The sequence below is a fragment of the Camelus ferus genome, chromosome 18 (genome assembly GCF_009834535.1).
Source record: "Camelus ferus isolate YT-003-E chromosome 18, BCGSAC_Cfer_1.0, whole genome shotgun sequence".
Classification (NCBI taxonomy): domain Eukaryota; kingdom Metazoa; phylum Chordata; class Mammalia; order Artiodactyla; family Camelidae; genus Camelus; species Camelus ferus.
Genome location: NC_045713.1, coordinates 36,347,557 through 36,366,392, shown reverse-complemented (window position 1 = coordinate 36,366,392; position 18,836 = coordinate 36,347,557). Strand labels below are relative to the sequence as shown.

At 40.9% G+C, this 18,836-nt stretch overlaps 1 protein-coding gene across 7 annotated transcripts in view; it reads right to left on the bottom strand.

The window, feature by feature from the left end:
• PARN (poly(A)-specific ribonuclease) overlaps positions 1–18,836 on the bottom strand; it is a 148,640-nt gene that overhangs the window by 129,057 nt on the left and 747 nt on the right. For 2 of the 7 annotated variants that reach the window (XM_006179066.3, XM_014554530.2), the window contains exons 1-9: positions 16,115–16,267; positions 15,602–15,679; positions 12,872–12,951; positions 12,320–12,387; positions 12,154–12,235; positions 7,770–7,830; positions 1,597–1,762; positions 825–890; positions 44–82 (exon numbers count right to left, since the gene is read on the bottom strand). In XM_006179066.3, the coding sequence (XP_006179128.1) occupies positions 44–82; positions 825–890; positions 1,597–1,762; positions 7,770–7,830; positions 12,154–12,235; positions 12,320–12,387; positions 12,872–12,951; positions 15,602–15,679; positions 16,115–16,133 (659 nt within the window). In that variant the 5' untranslated portion in view covers positions 16,134–16,267. Of the gene's footprint in view, positions 1–43; positions 83–824; positions 891–1,596; positions 1,763–7,769; positions 7,831–12,153; positions 12,236–12,319; positions 12,388–12,871; positions 12,952–14,092; positions 14,193–15,601; positions 15,680–16,114; positions 16,268–16,519; positions 16,614–18,836 lie in introns of those variants that run through there. The other 5 variants (XM_014554529.2, XM_032460999.1, XM_032460996.1 and 2 more) reach the window with 5 other exon arrangements.

The following is an 18,836-nucleotide window of genomic DNA, read 5'->3' as shown; positions in this document are numbered from 1 at the left end:
CTGGGTCCCTCACAGAGCTCTCCCATATAATATAAACACTTACTTCCAGCTCAAAGTCTGATAAATTAGTTTTCTTTGGAACCTATAAAAACAAATGAAAAGATATTGATTTGGGCTCTTTAAAAGAAAATTAAACTGATCAAGCACTGGTTAGGAAAGACATTTAATTTTTAAAAGAGACTTCATTAGAAGTAACAAGTAATATGTAAACAAAAACAGGTAGAATGTTTGAGGTGGGAGGATTCCTCACCACTTTCCTTCATCAAAATGTTCTTTATGATTATTATTACACTGCTTTTATAGAAGAGGTAGAAGTTCTTGTCTAACGAAAGTATTACTTCCATGGCTCTATAGAGAGAATTTTAAGTTGACAGATGCATTTAAAACACTTTTGGGAAGCTAATCACAAAGGAAAAGGAAAGCAGGCTGTTTACGTTACTGACTCTTTGAAACATTGATTTTTTTTTTTTTAACTGCAGAGGGAAATTAGAAGGATAAAAGGAGCAGTGACTTCTGCTCTTCAGAAACCTTTATGTATCAAGCACCCCTCGTACAAGTTATGCCACTTGAGCATAACTTAAAGCAAAGTTGCACAACACTTTTCTCCCCACCTCCTCCACCCCCAGGACGGGACAAAGCACTCACTCAGTGTCTCAATATGGTCCCCACTGTGTTAATGCTAAAGTTAGTGCTTAACTCTGGGGAATACACCTAGAATAAGAAGACTTTTTATGAACGTGTTTTTAAAAGACTAATGGGGCACATGCCAGAAATCATCTACCTTTCCAAAAAAAGAAGCTGTGAAAACATTCAGGGCAACTAACCCAGTACATGGCTCTAAATCCAAGTTCTTGTTTTCTTCACTTTGTAACAAATCTTCTATTTTCTCTCTGAGGAATTAAGAGTGGAAACAAGACCATCAATACCATTAAGGAATGAAGTCATCAACCAACAGAATAATTATACTCAGAAGTAATCTAAATATAAGAACAAATGCCAGTGTAATTTTACTAAATCTCATTATAACTTTTTAGCTCAGTAAGACTTAAAAGAAAAAATATTTTGGCATACTCTTTTTGTTGTTGTTGTTAACAAATTAGTGACAATTTCTCAAGGATTCATCAGTACAAGTGATTTACTTTTTTACTTTTCTAGTAAAGCAGTTATACTGATAATGAAACTGAGCAATACCAGGCAATCCTCTAATGGCACATTTGCTTGTCAGAAGCTTCCCCGCAAGAGAAAAAAAATAGATATGCTGCAAACATCTGCATGGGCCTGTGTCATTCCCCTGCCTTCAGGGAAAGTAGACAGGGGCTGTTAGGGCTTTAGTCCACACAGGAGGTCTGCCCACTTGCCAAGATAGCCTCTTGCCTGGTGACACACGGGAAGTCTAAGTACAGTACACAGAACCTGATTTACATCTCCAGTTGTTAGACAGACTCAGATCCGCCACAGTTAAATCCTGCCACTCACAACATGACACCTGTGTGTGCACCTCATGTAAGTGGCACCAGCTACACCTGAGATCCAGATGTCAGTCCTGTCCCAACACACACGACACAATGTGCATTTGGTTTCAGCTTAGGAACTTACACCACTTGGTCAATAAACTTCTTCTGATCCTCAGGAATCGACACGGGACACTTGGACGTGTTTGGAGAAACATATGACAGAGCGCCTGCCCCATTGGACTGTGAACGTTTCTCGTCGTACTGCTCTCGTAACTGTCTTTCTTCTTCCTGGTTTAAGTATGGAATTCCTGAACATAATTTTTTAAAAAGTGCATTAGCAGGAGTTAACTGTTTAACAGAAAAAAATTTTTAAACAAACCGAAGAGTCTGAAAGACTCAGGAAAGACTTATATTTAACTACAGCTCAAAAAAATCAATGGAAAAAGCAAATGATTTTGAAATGTCCTTGTCTGTTCGTTCACTCCATTCACTCATTCTCTCACTGTCCTTTCAGCGCATTTTGGTTTGGCAGTTACACTGTGACAGGCACTGGACCAGGAACAAGGGGGCTCCCAGTGAGAGGCGTCCTGCTCTGCAGTGAAGGGAGCAACCTTAGACAGGATGACCAGAGAAGGCCACCAGGAGGTAGGGCCTGAAGGGAAAGAAGGAATCAGACATCGAGGTGGGGGGTGGTGGTGAGAATGTTTCATGCACGGAACAAGCATAAATGCCCAGAGGATGGAAATGGCTTGGATTGTTCCAAAAACAGCAAGGAAGCTGCTGTGACCAGAACTCTGTGAGTAGGAGGACGGCGTAACATCAGGCCAGAGAGGATGGGCCAAGATCACACAAGCCCATACAGGACACGGGAAGAATTCATTTTATTCTAAGAGCAGTGGAATGCCATTAGAAGGTTCTAAGCAAGATCATCACATTATCTGTTCCACGTTTTTCAAAGATCATTTTAAAAGATCATTTTGACTCCTGTGAGATTGAAGTAGGGAGGTCAGCGAGAAGGAAGTATCCACCGCACTTGTCCAGGCAAGGGATTACTGCTTAGATCAGAGGTCAGCACACTTTTTCCTAAAGGGACAAACAGTAAATGTTTCAGGCCTGTGGGTCATAGGGGAAATCTCTGTTGCAACTACTCAACTCCGATCTCTGCAACATGAAAAGAGCCGCGCACGATGGGTAAATGAATGCCCGTGGCTGTGTCCCGATAAAGCTCTACTTGCAAAACAGGCAGCGGGTTGCAGTGTGTGACCGCGGCTTCATCTACAGAGATGGGACAATGATTCCAGAGGTAGGACACTACAACTTGCTGACACACTGGAGGTGAGGGAGACAGGGAAAGGGAAAATCGAAAACGACATCTAATAGATTTAAGTAACTGGGAAAACAGGAGGGCCACTTACTGAAGCGGGGTAAATTAGGCAAAGAACAGATTTGGGGCCCAAGGGATGAAAATCAAGAGCTACCTCCTGGATCTTTTAAATCCCTGAAATATATATATAAAGGAAGAGTTGCAGATATAAGCCCAAAGCTCAGAAGAAAGGTGTTGAGATATAAACTGAGGTACCAATAGGATGTGGGAGGCATTAAAAGCCATGGAACACTTAACAAACCTTGTAGAATGAAAAATAAAATTAGAAAATCACCATTTGTCAGCAATACTATTTGTTTCAAGCAAGAATCATCAATGGATGCTAAGACTAATTGGTGAAAAAGTGACCAACGTGAACACCACCAGTAGCTGCACAATATTAGTGTACTCAATGCCATTGAATTGGGCACTTAGAAATGGCTCAGATGATAAATCATATGTGTATTTTTCCACAATTAAAAAAAAAGTTAATGTCATCAGTAATGGGGCCAATCAACGTCTTGTGCCTCCTGACACGATGCCCTGAGCAGCACACACACTCACGTCGGCAGTTTGCCTGCCTGAAATGAACAGACGCATTTGGACTTGTCCGAGGAAACATCAAAAAAGCCCAAACTCAGGGGCATTCCACAAAATAACTAGCCTCCACTATGCAAAAATGTCAAGGTACTAACATCAAAGACAGACTGAGAAACTGCTCTGGATTTTAAAAGAGCAAAGAGACATGACAGCTAAACGCAATGTGTGTTCCTAGACTGTGTCTGGATGGGGAGTGGGGGATTACTTTTTTTCTTTCACTACAAGTGGCAAAACTTTTATAAGGTTTGTAAATGAGGTAACAGTACCATAGCAACATCAGTTTCCTAATCTGGATGACTGGACTGTGGCTATGTAAGAGAATGCTCTTGTTTTTAGGAAATTCACTCTGAAGTAGTTAGGAATAAAGGAATATCATGTTTGTAACTTACTATAAAATGGTTCAGGAAAAAAAATTATATATATACGTACATAATGAGAGAAAGGATGACAAAACAGAGTATAGTGCTAACATCTGGGGAATCAGAGGGAAGGAATCAGGAATCCTCTATGGTATTTTGTCGTTATTTATGTAAGTCTGAAGTTATTTCAAAATAAAAATTTAATAATAAAAAATAAATAAAACCATGGAATATATAAGACCCACTAAGAAAAATAATATTCAGAAGCTGGTGAGACCAGAAAGAGCCAATCCAGATGCTGAGGAGTCCAGAGAGAGAGGCCGGAGGAAAACCAGGAGGACCATGTGTTCTGGGAGCCAGAGGAGAGCGTCTGGGGAAGGAGGGAGTAACCAACTGGGTCAAATTTGCCAAAAGGTGGGGCGCAATGAGGACAAAGAAGGATCCACAAGTCTGAGGTCACGGCAGGCACAGGCGGCATGCCAACCAGCGACATTTGTGGAGGGGTGCAGAGGGAAGGCCGGCTGGGGAGGGAGAAGGAAAAACTGGAGGGGAAGTGGCAGGAATGGCGAGAGCACACACCTTACTCCAGATGCTTTGCTCCGAGTGGGAGCATCACAAGCCAGAAGGAGAACGGGGACATGGAATCAAGTGAGGAGGTTTGGTTTTGCTTTGGTTGGAGTTATTTCATGCCACAGGTATTCCTGCAGGTGTGCTAAACTGTCACACGCCACCAGTTCCTTTGGCGGTTGGGTGAAATCTACAGACCCTTCTTCAGAATACTGTTCTCAAGCGCATGAGATAAAATATGCAAGATTATAAAGGAAGGTAATTATATTAAAATCGTTCCCAAAATGTTCATTTTTAAATCTGTGATGTAGTAATACAGGATGTCAGCTTCCTGGTCAACACGTTAAATAACAAGACCGAATGGCAGGTGAAATGCCAACGACAATTTCAAAGCACTGATGAAAGTAAACAATACTCAAGACATCTACAACTAAACGCCATTTCAAGATAGCCTGGGGTTTCACTGATGACAAACTCCCAGCTACTGATAATACTGCCGGGTTGTTGCCTACATTCCTAACAGAAGAAATAAGCAAATTCAGTTCAAGGTTAGGGAAATATAGCTGAGAATTCCACATCACCCTCCCCAAGCTCACAGACTCCCGTATTCTACCTATGGCAGGAAGAAAAGTCAGCCCATAGGTTCGACTAAAAAGCCTGGACTCAAAGCATGTTTACAAAGGTTGGTGGAAATGACCAGCAGAGAAGGGAAAATACCCAGGAGAGAGAAGAGCAAACAAAACAAGCCGGTATTTGACAAGGAGACAGGGACTAGCCTCTGACAGGTGCAGGGACTCCTCTTCACTGTAAAGGAGAGAAGTAAAAAGGCCGGGGCCAGGCTTGGGGCAGACCTGTGGATCACGTGGTAAGAAAATGAAGTGACTCTTCTCTGGTGGCTTCTATTTTCATTGAGAGGCCTGGTCATCAGCTGAGTGGGAAGTGGGGAGAGAGATGGTAAAAACACAGACATCGTAGAGAGTTGAAAAGGGAGTTTCTAAATCAGAAAAGAAGGATTTGGGGGCATAACTAAATATTTACTTGAAGCTTGTGGTCATGAATTTAAAGTGACAAATTGACTCAGGTATACATCATGTTTTCCAGCAATATTCATATGCTCAGAACTAGAGAAGATGGATGATCAGATACAACCAGGGCTGGGACTTAGACTAGCGCAATGGAAGGAGGGAGGAGCAAGGGCAGGAAGAAAGGATAGTGATGGACCAGGCAGGTAAGAAGAGAAGTCAAGACAGGGGAGGGGGAGGTAACCGAGAGTGAAAAAGCAATGGGGGCCAACTGATGGCTGAAATGATGAACCAGAGTAAGTGAACAAGAAGGACAAGACGTGGTGCTCGCAAAGGAAATGATAGAGGTGGCGCAGTTACCGGTGAGAAGACCCATGATGCTACCAAGGGAGCAGAGGGCTAAGGGGAGGTGGAAGTAAGGACTGCTGACCACATGGCCCAGACACAGACAAGACAGAGCATCCGGTGGATGCTGAAGTCACCCAGAAGGAGGAGAGAGGCAGTAGTGGAAAGACGAGCCAAAGCCAGGCGAAAGACAACGAGCCAAAGCCAGGCTGCTGGTGAATGCCCTGCCCAGGAAGGCAGCAGGCAGAGGGGTGACAGAGCTGGTGACACAGCCCGGGGAAGAACTGCGGCTCCTGGGAAGGGGGAATTCAAGTGGTCTGAAAGTGGCACAGGGAAACCAGGATGCCTGCTGTGGCCTGGCTGCAGATGCAGAAAGAGACAGAGGTGAAATCACCTGTGTCTGGGAGCGCTGCAGGGGGACGGTAACCAGAGGAGTCACCTGCTTCCACGTCAGACAAGGATGTCAAAGGCACTTCTGAGAAGACTGCCAGGAGAGAAGGGTCTGGCATCTGCAGACCCTGAGTGAAAAGACTTGAAGGTCTAGGTCAGATTTAGGGAGTAACAGTTGCACAGGGATAAGAGCCCTGGTAATAATGGATGACCTAGGAGTCCCAACGCAGCTGTGACTAAAATATCCCAAAGCTGGACTGTAAAACAATGAGAATGAGGCACCCTCCAACTTGGCCGTTTCTCTCCTTTTGTTTATAAAAGCATCAGGCTGGAAATTACACATCCGTATGAGTCTGGTTAAAGCAGTTCCTTCAAAAGAATTCTGTACTTAGTCCGCTAACTACATTTGTAACTTGTATTTGATAATGGCGTTCAGAGACAAGTAAGAGCCAAAGGAAATAAATCGTTTTATTACACCCAAATTGTGTTACCAAGCTGGTTCACAAACCAGGTTAAGCAGTTTGGATTCCAAAATTGTCTTAATATTTCTAAAAATCAAAATCATCAACTGAAATTAAGGTGCACCACCACAAAAGCAATTAAAAAACATGACATGGATCCTAAAGGCCTCGCAAAGAGATCACACTGAGGGGGAGAGAATTTATTTGAGGTCTATGTTCTAGTACCTTTGCTGAGAAAAATCTCCTTCCTTACTTCATTCAATAATATATTCACCATGAAAAAGAATACAATTTATGACAATAACTAAGTTAAAAGTAGCTATTGACCTTAGAGCAGCAGGAACTTAATACTGCTGGGAAAACCAGAGGCTTTCCCAAACACTTAGGGAAGTAAATGAATGGAGGAGGTGGCATAGATATTGCTCAGTGCTTAGCATGCACAAGGTCATGGGTTCAATCCCTGATACATCCACTAATAAAAAATAAAGGAGGGAGAGGGTATAGCTGAGTCGTAGCGTGCATGCTTAGCATGCATGAAGTCCTGGGTTCAGTACCCAGTACCTCTGTTAAAATAAATAAATAAATCTAATTACCCACCCCCAAAACAAAACAGGTAAAAAAAATTAAATTAAATGTTTAAATAAATAAATAAATAAATAAATAAAATGAATGGAGGAAGGAAAACCACTCTCGTGTGTGCTGAAGTCCCATATTCATCGAACATTTAACAGTCACCTCCCTGATACAGAAGAAGAATCGAGCTCTGCACAGGGGTATGGAATGGGACGCAGCCCCCACCCCGAAAGCTTTTTTCTCCAAAGACCATCTCCACATTACTGGAATATGGCTACTTTGAAACGTGACACACTAACCACTTGTCTCACTGAAAGAAAACAGGGAAGCATTCCCCACTAGTGGCGAGCACGTCACAGCAGTGGTAGAACAAGATCCACTCGGTGGAACCAGGAGTTGGAGAGGCCTCATTAGGGCTAAATGAAGTAGCAGCTACTCTCCTGTTCAGTTCTTGGTTGACTAGGCTTTCAAAAAGGGGCACAACAGAAGAGTGTTTTTTTTTTTTTTTTTAACTCTATGGCTACACATCATGGACTGGAAATCTGAAATTCTGCCTCAGGCATCAGGCACAAAAAGACAATTCTCAACCAAATCCAGATTTACAAGTTCTGAAGAGAAGCCACACATAATCTTACCGTTGCGAAAAACTTTATTGAAGTCAAACCCTTGGCTTGCTAGGAAGTCAATACTTGAGCTCTGAAACAAGAGTAAAGAGAACACACATTTTGGTGATGTCCGTGGCAGGTATGTGAACAGAAGCAGAGAAGGAACTCAGGCGAGTAAAGAAAGGCAACCAGGCAAGGAAGCAGCACCCAAAGGTCAGAGGACAAGGCATTCTATTCCATGGCTGCCAAATAACCCCTTAATTTACCAAACCATCTGGGTTCTCCTCCTTTATAGCTTATAAAACAAGTATCCTTTGTTTCACAACATTTAAAAAAATTTCACTTGCTGAACATGTATTCCGTCAATAGGCAGGAAACTCCTGATTGCTATACCAACTAGGAGACTATAAATGTATTTATTTTATCTCACCCCAGGTTCAACTTTAAGGTAGCCCACGTGCGCAGATTATAAAGTATCAATATCCACTTCAAATTAGATTCTGAAAACCCAAAAACTTAATTGGATGTTCTTTACATTCAAAATCAAAATATACAAGGGAGGGTGAGGCTATAGCTCAGTGGTAGATCACATGCGTAGCAAGCACGAGGTCCTGGGTTCAATCCCTAGTACCTTCATCTAAAAAAAAATAAAAAAAGAGAAAAATTCCCAGTAACAAGACTTACTATACACATATCTCAAAGCTAAAAGGTAAGTCAAAATACGTAAGTAACGTTAATAAAAAATTAAGTAAATACTACTACCCAAGAATGGCAAAATTCCACAAAGCTCTTACTCAAACTGACAGAAGACTGGGAAACATCACTGTAGCTTCTCTAATTTTATTCTTGTTTTCAGTCAGAACATCAGAGGGCAGCATGCTTGGATCATTTTCGTGCAGCCCCTCATAGAAACTAGCCTTCCTGACCTGTACTTTGACGTTACATCATCACTCTAGACTGAGGGATGCTGTACCAGCTCCATTAATCTCAGCACAGTATTCACTTTAGAGATGTGGGACAAAGACAAGGTTTTCTCCATTAATGACTTCTTTTTGGTAACAGAAGGGGAAATGTTCTGAGGTCTCTAGTCTAAGGAAACTGAACGTCTCCTAATCCTGGTTTGTTCCGGTCCTGTGGGCCTCAGAAATGACTGCGGGTTTCCCTGTTTTCTTGGCTGGTAGGAAGCTCACAGACAAACAGGTCAGACTTTCTTTGGCATAAATTCTGTGTTCTAATCATACCATAGTAAGCAGATCACCATATGTCTTTTCTTCCAATTTTTCATTCACTTAATTTTTTAATCTTACGTTAAAAGGTATTTACCTTTTACATACTGCATATACTTTTATATACTGTATGTATCTTCATTAGCTGACGCAAATTGTTTTTAAACTATGAGATATAAAAGGCAATCTTACCACACAAATACACACACACAAATGTGGGTACAGGCATACCATTTTCCATCCTGTCCAGGTTTTCTGCCGTCTAAAATAAGCAACCATCCCCCCTACATCTTCCCTCTTTATTGTGTTCTGAATCAAGACCCAGTGTCTTCTGACTTGGGCCACATGCCTCCTTTCTACCTACCGTGCCTGAGTATTCTTACAATTGTGCCCACCTGATATTCCATCACTGACAGAGACACCAAAAAATGGATTATGGAAAGGCATTTTTGTCCCTGCTGTCACTAGACTCCAAAGCATCCTAACTTCCTTTTTTTTAAATATCCAGAGTCAGAGATTCGTCTATTCCCTTCTTGAAGCTATGTGTTTTCCACTCAAACAATACCCTTTAGATTGCACCAAACATGTGCTAAATGCCACTGAACTCTAGCCACTTAAAATGGCAAATTTTAGGTTATGTATTTTTTACCATAATAAAGAAAAAAATCCTTTGAACCAACCAGCCACTGTCTTTGGTTTGTCCTAAATGTACCATTTTCAGGATTCAAGAGATGAGCACAGCTACTGGGGAGGACAATTTGAGGCAGCTATCAAAACTGTCAATGCCTAAGAAATACGAATCAGCAATTCTGCTTCTAAGAAATCTATCCTATAAAAAATTCCTACATATACACAAAGACATACTCCACACAGATGTTGACTATGGCATTGTTAAAAATAGGGAACCATGGGAAAGCTTCTAAATTCCAATTAAACCAATTACACTTCTCCATAACATAAAATCGGACGGCATTGTGTTGAGTGAAAAATGTAAATTATATAAAATATGAGTACCCGAATTCTACGCATACTAAAGAAAAAAAGCTAAAATTATTTACATACACGTAAACACACAGGTATATGTACGTATGTGTATAAAAGAAATGAAACAGGGAGGGAAAGGGGATTAAAAAAAGAAACTCATTTTTTACTCTATAGACAACAGCAGTGTCGTGATTTTTCATAACCATGTGTGCATGTTCTTCCGTGACTTCAACTATAGGTGTTCAGCTGGACAAAGGAAGAAAAGGAAAAGAGGGGAAAACAATGCAGATGCCATGCCATTCTGCCTGCCATCCACTGGATGGGCACGTGCCCTGGGCATGTGTGTGGCTCTCGGGCAGCCCGTTCCTCGACACCCTACCTGGTGCAAGAATCTCACTGTGTGGACAGATGCTTATTTTTCAAGGAGCGTACTAGGTTGTTTCGCCCGCCAAATCCTCCCTGCTTTAATGGTAACAGAAGTTTTTCAAGAGTGATTTTTGACTAGACCCAATGTTCACCCTACTTGCTGACTCTAGAAGCTGCTTGTAAGATGAAACTCTGGTACAGTCATAGAATTTCAAACAAAACAAAACCCACCTTAGACAGAGGATGGAAGAAAAACATTCAAAGATATCATCATTTACCTCTCCACAGAATTCACAAGTTTACCTGCTAGGTCTAAACTTCTTCCCTGCTTTTGCTTTTTTCCAGATTAGAGAATCGCAGCATTTTTATCCCATTGTGCATTTTAGACATTAGTCTCTGCCCTTTGATGTCTTTCTTTCTTTAAGGAGTGGCTGGCAATGATAACTGCATGAAGTATTCCAGGTATAGCCACAGAATGGCTTTGTACAATAGGCAGGGTTAGTTTGATCTGTTTCCGATTCATTTCCTAGAATAACTGTGTTTGTGTCGGTCTTTTAGAACAAAGTACCACCCCTAAAGTGTCTCGTTGCCACTGTCTGCATTTGTTTGATTAACCTCTGGCTAAGGTCATGGAACCCTCTTTTAAGTAACTGTCTTCTGGTACTGCTGGAAAACTATATCCACATAAATTTCCAAAGTGAGCCTACTTTTCTTAGTAAAAATCTACAAATACTGTTTAAATAAGTAACCTACACTAAAGTGACTGGTAAATAGCTGTTAACTGATCACAAGGTAAAGGAAGTATCAACTATGGCTTATTTGCTAATGTAAGAAAAAGTTAAGTTGCAAAACCAAAATTACCTTCTCTTCAGCCCCAGGCATGCAATTAATACTCAATTTCATTAGTTAATATCCTGCCTTATTACAGGAAGAATTTGACATGATTCAGTCACTCAGAAGCCTACCCTCCAGGTTTTAACTGCACTGCTACTTAACCTGCAGGAAAAGGGAAAGATGGGAAGACTCAGAGGAACCAATGATGCTACAGGGAGAGAAGTTGGGGCACAACATTATAAGGGAGAAAAGATGAACACTCAGCTTTTATCACATATCTAAACACCATACCATTTATTCACATTCTCCTTATACATTACAACAGATTATTAAGATGGTACAAAGGGGAAACCGATATTCACTGAGCATCTACCAGATCAGCTACAACTCTAGAGAGAGTGCACTAAGGGGCAACATCCCTGTATCCTTACCCTGGCTCTTAAGTCAGCCCTCCCCACCTCAGGAGGAAACAGTGGTCTTTTTCTACCCTCTCTTTCCTGACTGGTGAGTTTGGGAAAAGAAATTGAGCGTATTCAGTTTAGCCCCTTCTGGGTTCTCTCTTTTCAAAGAGGATACACACATACTCTGCTCTTGCAGAAAACAAAGCTCTCCCCTTGGAGGTGGGTGCAATGATAATGGGATGGGAAGACACCTGCAAGTCCCGATCTGCAGGTTCAATTCAAGGGAAAGACATTAAAAATTCCCAAAGAGCCACATTACAAAGCCGTGTTCTCAAATTCAGCTTTACTAAAAATAAAGCTCATGTTCTCATTTCCATCTGCCTGCCTCCTCCCACTCACTCCTTAACTGATTTTCAAGTAAAGGGGGGAGACGGCAGTGTCATCAATTTACAACCCTAAAACTGAAGGTCAGAGAGGTGAAATGATGTGCCCAAAGTGCAAAGTTAGTGGTAGACTTAAATTTTAAAGAGAATTCTGATTCCACATTTCCACACTGCCTCATCAGCAAATCGTAACAGAAAAAAACTCAATTATGCTACTAACCTGACAAACAAATTTGACATCTGGTGAGGATCTTTTGAAGGGTTTCGGGAAAACATAGAAGTTAAATGACTTTGTTATATACCTGGGGAAAACAAGATAAAATGAGACTTAGGGGTTACATTATGCCATGACAAAAGAATTCCCACCACTTGTTAAAACAACCTACTTTGAATCTGTGCAGTCATACTTAAAAGTGCAAAGGCCAAACTGAAACAGCAAAAAGTCCATGGAATGCTGGAAAAGGGAAATAAAATATCTGTCAAAACAAGTGCTGGATAGTCAATGTGAACAATAGTATTCTCAATCAAGTGGGCTTTCAGATTACTCAACTTGACTTTGGCAGAATATCTCCAATTAGAAGAGATTACAGATTATATATCAGAAGCATTATTAATTTGTAAACATTTCTTAATATTTTTACCAACTAAGCACCCATCCATCATCCAGAGTAACATGTTAAGCCTATTTCCCAATGATTAAAATAACCACATCATATTTCCCATAAATCAAATTAACACTGAAAATATTAAACTTTCCCCGAAATGTTTTCCAGCAAACAATTATTTTTGCTGTTGTTTTAAATAACACTAAATTAATATCATTTCACAGCTAGAGTTGAGAAGTTAATGATCAAAGTTTAATGATTTTATTCCTGTATAATTCAACACATGGAGGACCAACATGGGAGAAAAAAAGATTTTCTAGCACATCCACATACCTTTTTAAGCTTCTGGTACCTTTCTTCTGGAGTGTCAAAACCATTTGTTAATGCAGTGACTGAAGGGCCATCGCTGATTCCTAGATTTTAAGAAATAAAAGTTTTTAACTTGTTAATAAATGCTACTGTAAAAATGCCAATCAAGTATTCAATGGCTCTATAATTTCATATTCTTATGAATTAAGATTAATTGGAAATGCCCCCTCCTCCACTTTTTCAAAATGAGCATTAATTTCACTAGCCACCAACCTAAACTCTGTAATAATGAATTTATAGAGAGTAAACGTTTCAGTTTGAGAATGGGCAGTTTCAGTGTCTAAAATAGGCTTCAAATATAGAAAACCCTATAGAGGAGAGGCTCCACCAAAAAACTTAGAACTAGTAAATAAATTCAGTAAAGTTGCAGGATGCAAAATAAAAATACAGAAATCTGTTGTATTTCTATACGCTAACAATGACTACTAGGAAGTGAAATTAAGAAAACAATCCCACTTACAACTGCATCAAAAAGAATAAAATACTGAGGAATAAATTTAACCAAGAAGGTGAAAGACCTACACTACGAGAACTATAGGACACTGATGAGAAAACACTGAAGACAACACAAATAAATGGAAAGAGAGACTGTCCTTGTGAGTTGTAAGAATTAATATTGTTAAAATGTCCATGTTACTCAAAGCAATCTACAGATTCAATGCAATCCCTACCAAAATACCCATGGCATTCTGCACAGAACTAGAACAAATAATCCTAAAATTTGTATGGAACCACAAAAGACTCCAAATAGCCCAAGCGATCTTGAGATACCATCTCACAACTGTCAGAATGGTTATTATCAAAAAGACAAGAAATAACAAGTCTTGGCAAGGATAGTGGAGAAAAGGAAACCCTTGTGCACTATCAGTAGGAATGTCAACTGGTCCAGCCACTATGGAAAAAAAAGAATGGAGGTTACTCAAATTAGTAAAAATAAATCTAGCATACGATCCAGCAATTCCACTCCTGGGTATTTATCAGAAGAAAAAATTAATTTTTCTCCAGTAATTCTAACTTGAAAAGATATGTGCATCCCAATGTCACTGCAGCATTATTTATAACAGCCAAGATATGGAAGCAGCCTAAGTGTCCAAGGACAGATGAATAGAAGACGATAGATAGATGGACAGACAGACAGACAGAAAGTGAAGTATTACTCAAGCCATAAAAAGGGTAAAATCTTACCACTGGCTACAACATGGATGGACCTAGAGGGTATTATGTTAAGTGAAACAAGTCAGACAGAGAAGAGCAAATACCATTCGATTTCACTTACTGGTGTAATCTAAAAAACAAAACAAAACAGAAACAGACTTATAGATACAGAGATTAAACTGATGGCTGCCAGATGGGAAGAGCCAAATAGGTGAAGGGGTTTAGGAAATACAAACTTTCACTTACAGAATAAATAAGTTACAGGGATGTAAGGCACAGCATAGGGAATATAGCCAATAATATTGTAATAACTTTGCACCGTGACAGACGGTAACTAGACTCATCGTGGTGATTTCCATAATGTATAAAAATATCAAATCATTATGCTGTACACCTGAAACTAATGTAATATTATAATTAGGTATAATTATAATTCAATAAAAATAGGTTTCAAAACACAGTCATGATTTAAGAAAACAATTTCTATGATTCAATAAGCTTTGCCGCTTTCAAAAGATTAATGCTAATAAGACATCAACAAATCCTGATGTGTCTTATTGTGAGAGTACCAGTCTCAGCCAACAGTCTGGCACAACATCTATACAACAAAGGTGTATTTAAGGTCAATCGACAATTATTTGTGGTGAAAACGCTTAGCTTTTCAGGGAATTGATTCCAACTAGAAACTGCATGTTTAATTAAAGCCAAAGATTACCTCCAGTATGGATTCCTTTAGAAAGAGCTTAAGTTTTTTAAACATTGGACATCTATACCAAAAGGAACCAACTGTTCATACTGACTTCAACAATTTAAAAATTAGTCTTTGATCCAAAAGAGAAAAAAAAACTTTGCAATTATAACTGTGGATAAAATATTAAGCACAGCCCTGCAATGGGAGGCAATGAACACTTCCACTAACACCTAGAGGAATATCCTCATTCATCTGCAAAAGCCTGACCCTAAACACGGTAAACAAAGGACAAATACTGTATGATTCCACTTATAGGAAATGCCTAGAGCAATCAAATTCATAGAGACAAAATCAAATCCAGAGGCAGAGGGGAGGGAGGAACTGGGAATTATTCTTCAATGGGTAGAGTGTTTCAGTTCCCAAAGATGAAAACGTTCTGGAGGTGGATACGCAACAGTGTGAATGTACTTAATGCTACTGAACTGTAAACTACTTAAAAATGGTTAAAATGATCAATTTTATGTGCATTTCACTACACAAAAAAGCCTGATCCTAACACTCAAGCTCTGTCCCACGCACCTGTCCAATTGTTCTTTAAGCAGCACCAAAACCATAAACTTTATCTGCAGCCCTCAGAGTTGCAATCACAAACCCAATCACAAACCCCACCGCACCTATTCAGTGCTTTTGAAACGTTTAAGAAGAAATGTTGAGACTTATGCAACTTGCTCAAGGCGAAAGCAGGGTGCAGGGGACAGAAGGCGAGATTAGGGGGAGGTGGGGTGGGCAGGAGCAGGCTTGGCAATGCACAGCAAGGTGCCAGCCTCCAGCTTGCAAGCAAGGGATACCTGAAAACTCCCCATCGATGGCGAAGAAGTCGGCCTCCTCTATGGCTTGGTACACTTTATGAAGATTACTCTTAAAATCTGCGGAGAAAACCGAGAAGAGGCTCAGAAGCGGTGGCCCGGCTTCCTGCCCACGGGCTCTTAGGGGAAGAGGGAAAGAGGGCCGAAAAGCTCCTAAGGCTTTGGGCGGGAGGGTAAGTCCCCGAGGGGTACAGGGCCAGAGGGAGTCAAGTCCCCGAGGGGCGCAAGGGCCGGAGGGAAAGAAGCACCAAGGGTGCACGAGCCTGAGAGCGACAAGGCCCGGGGAGGGGGGGTGCCCGGGTTAGGAAACGACAAGGCGCCCAGGGTTGCACGCGCCAGAGAGGAACAAGGCCCCAAGAGGCGCAAAACGGGAGCAAACCCCTGAGGGGCTGCCTCTGCCCCAGGCCCCGACAAGAAAACCCGCCGTGGTCCGGGCCTAGTTGACCGGGTGAGGGAGACCGCAGGGACGCGGGGAAGTGCACGGTGGACACGCACTGCTCCTGATTATCTCCATTCTGCAGTGTGGCCAGACACCCGGCCCCGCCAGGCCCGCCTCGGCCGTTCCACTCGCGGAGTTCCGCGGCACCAGCAGAAGCAGAAGCGGCGGAGACCGCGGGGACGACTTCCGGAAACAGCGCGCGCCGGCGCGCGTCACGTGCGCTGCGTCATGGAGGGGGCGGGGCCAAGAAGGGTTCCCGGGACACCGGAGGAGCGTGGCTACGAAGTCCCCTGGAGGCGTGGTCTAACTTGGGAGGACCCGACTTGGGTCATTCAGCTTCAGAAAAAATGTGTGTCCTGACTTCCAGTCGATGCATAAATATTTCCTGAGTTCCCCTTATGTGCCAGGCACGCTGAAAGGAGTGAGGATATAGTGACGAATGAAAAAGACAAGGTCCTTACCCCACTGGAGCTTAACTTGAGGGAAGAATGGAAAGTCAGGCTGGAATCAAACTTGCTAGTTGGAAAGATCGCCATGCAGAGAAAAAGCAGGGTGCTGAAATAAGAATAATGGGAAAGAGGGTTAGTTAGAGAGGTACTGGGGAAAGCAAAGCTGAGATTTTTATCTAGGGCACTAGCCACTGAGTACTACAGCGAGTAAAACAGATGAGGTCATGCCTAATGGAGTTTTATGTTGATTTGAGGTTTGCTGTTGATTCCCAGAGCCTGTAACAATGCTGACATGTGTAGATGCTCAATAAACATGGGTTGAGCGAATAAATTCAGCCTCGTCTTTCACAAAAGCTTACTATGAAGCTGGTTAGAAGACCTGCTCTCAAAGGCAGCTCTGCCACTCATTAGGTCTGGAACTACTCAACCTACCTAAATCTCAATTTCCTCATACACTGAATATGGTTGAGGATCAGTGGTGACAACGTATGTGAACTGTAAAGCACTGTATAGATAAATATAGAATATTATTAGAGTTCTGACTTGCTGTCACCTTTCCCCCATTCACACCTTAGGTTTGAGAGAAATACTGAATAGAAACCACTTGTGCTTTTTGAAAAGAAGATAACCACTTCCCCCCAAAAGAAAATATTAAGTACCCTAAAGAACAAGTATGAGTCTGGCCATGTTTTCCCCCTGCTAGGTGCCACTAGTGCATTTTCCTCTCTTCATTCAAAGTAAATTTACATATAATTACTTATGCCCACTATTCCTAGTGTGAGCAGCAGAAAGTGATTACAAATTCAAGAGTTCAGATGGAATGGGAAGGTGAAAAACCAATAAGACAAGTAGTCAAACCTCAAGCTTGAAATATCTCTCTGCCTTCTGCTTTCAAGTTTAAAAGTCCTAAAGGGAAAGCACTAGCCACATATGGCCACTTAAATTTAAATTTTAAGTAAATTCAATAAATACCAAAACTTACTACAAAGCTACAATAATCAAAAACAGTGTGGTACTGGATGCAGAAAAATATAGAGACTAATGAAACAGTAGAGAGCCCCCAAATAAACCCTTGGAGATATGGTCAAATGACTTGCAACAAGGATGCCAAGATAATTCAATAAGGAATGGATAGTCTTTTCAACAAATGGCGTTGAGAAAACTGGACCTCCACATGCAAAAGAATGAAGTTAGACTCTTACCTAACATCATATAAAAAGTAACTCAAAGTAAGTCAAACACCTAAATATAAGAGCCAAAACTATAAGACTTTTAGAAGAAAACATAGAGCCAAAGCTTCATAACATTGGATTTGGCAACGATTTTTTGGCTATGATACCAAAAACAAAGGCAACAAAAGAAAAAATAGATGAACTGATCTACACCAAAATTAAAAACTTTTATGCATCAAAGGACACTATCATCAAGGTGAAAAAGCAACCCACAGAATGAGAGAAAATATTTGCAAATCATACTTTTGATAAAGGGTTAAAATCCATAATACAAATACATAAAGAACTCCTACAACTCTGGCACAAAAACAATCCAATTTTAAAATGGACAAAGGACTTAAACATTTCTCCAAAGAATATATGCAAATGGCCAACAAGCTCCTGAAAAGATGCTCAACATCACTAATGCAAATCAAAGCCACAATGAGATACCATTTCACACCTATTAGATGAGAAATTGAAACTTTATGAACTCCTGGTGGGAACGTAAAATGGTGCAGCCACTATAGAAAACAGTGTGGTCCTTCTTAAAAACATTAAAAATAGAATTACCATAGGATGGAGCAATTCTACTTCTGGGCGTACAGTCAAAATAACTGAAAGTAGACGTTTGAACAGGTTTGTACACCCATGTTCATAGCAGCAAAATTCACAATAGCCAAAAGGTGGAAACAACTCAAGTACCTATTCACAGATGAATGGATAAACAAAATATCATGTATATATACAATGAAATATTATTTTGCCTTTAAAAGGAGGGAAATTCTAACACATGCTACAGGGTAGATGAACCTGAAGGACATTATGTTAAGTGAAATAAGCCAGTTACAGCAGGGCAAACTTTGTATGATTCCACTTATATGTGGTACCTAGAATAGTCAAATTCATAGACAGAAAATGGAATGGTGGTTACCAGAAGCTGGGGAAGGAACTACTGGAATTGTTGAATGGGTACAGAATTTCAGTTTGGGAAGATGCTAAAGTCCTGTATATGGTGGGGATAATTGCACAACAATGTGGATATACTTATTGCCACTGAACTGCACACTTAAAAATGGTTAAAATGGTAAATTCCACATTATGTACCTCTTACCATA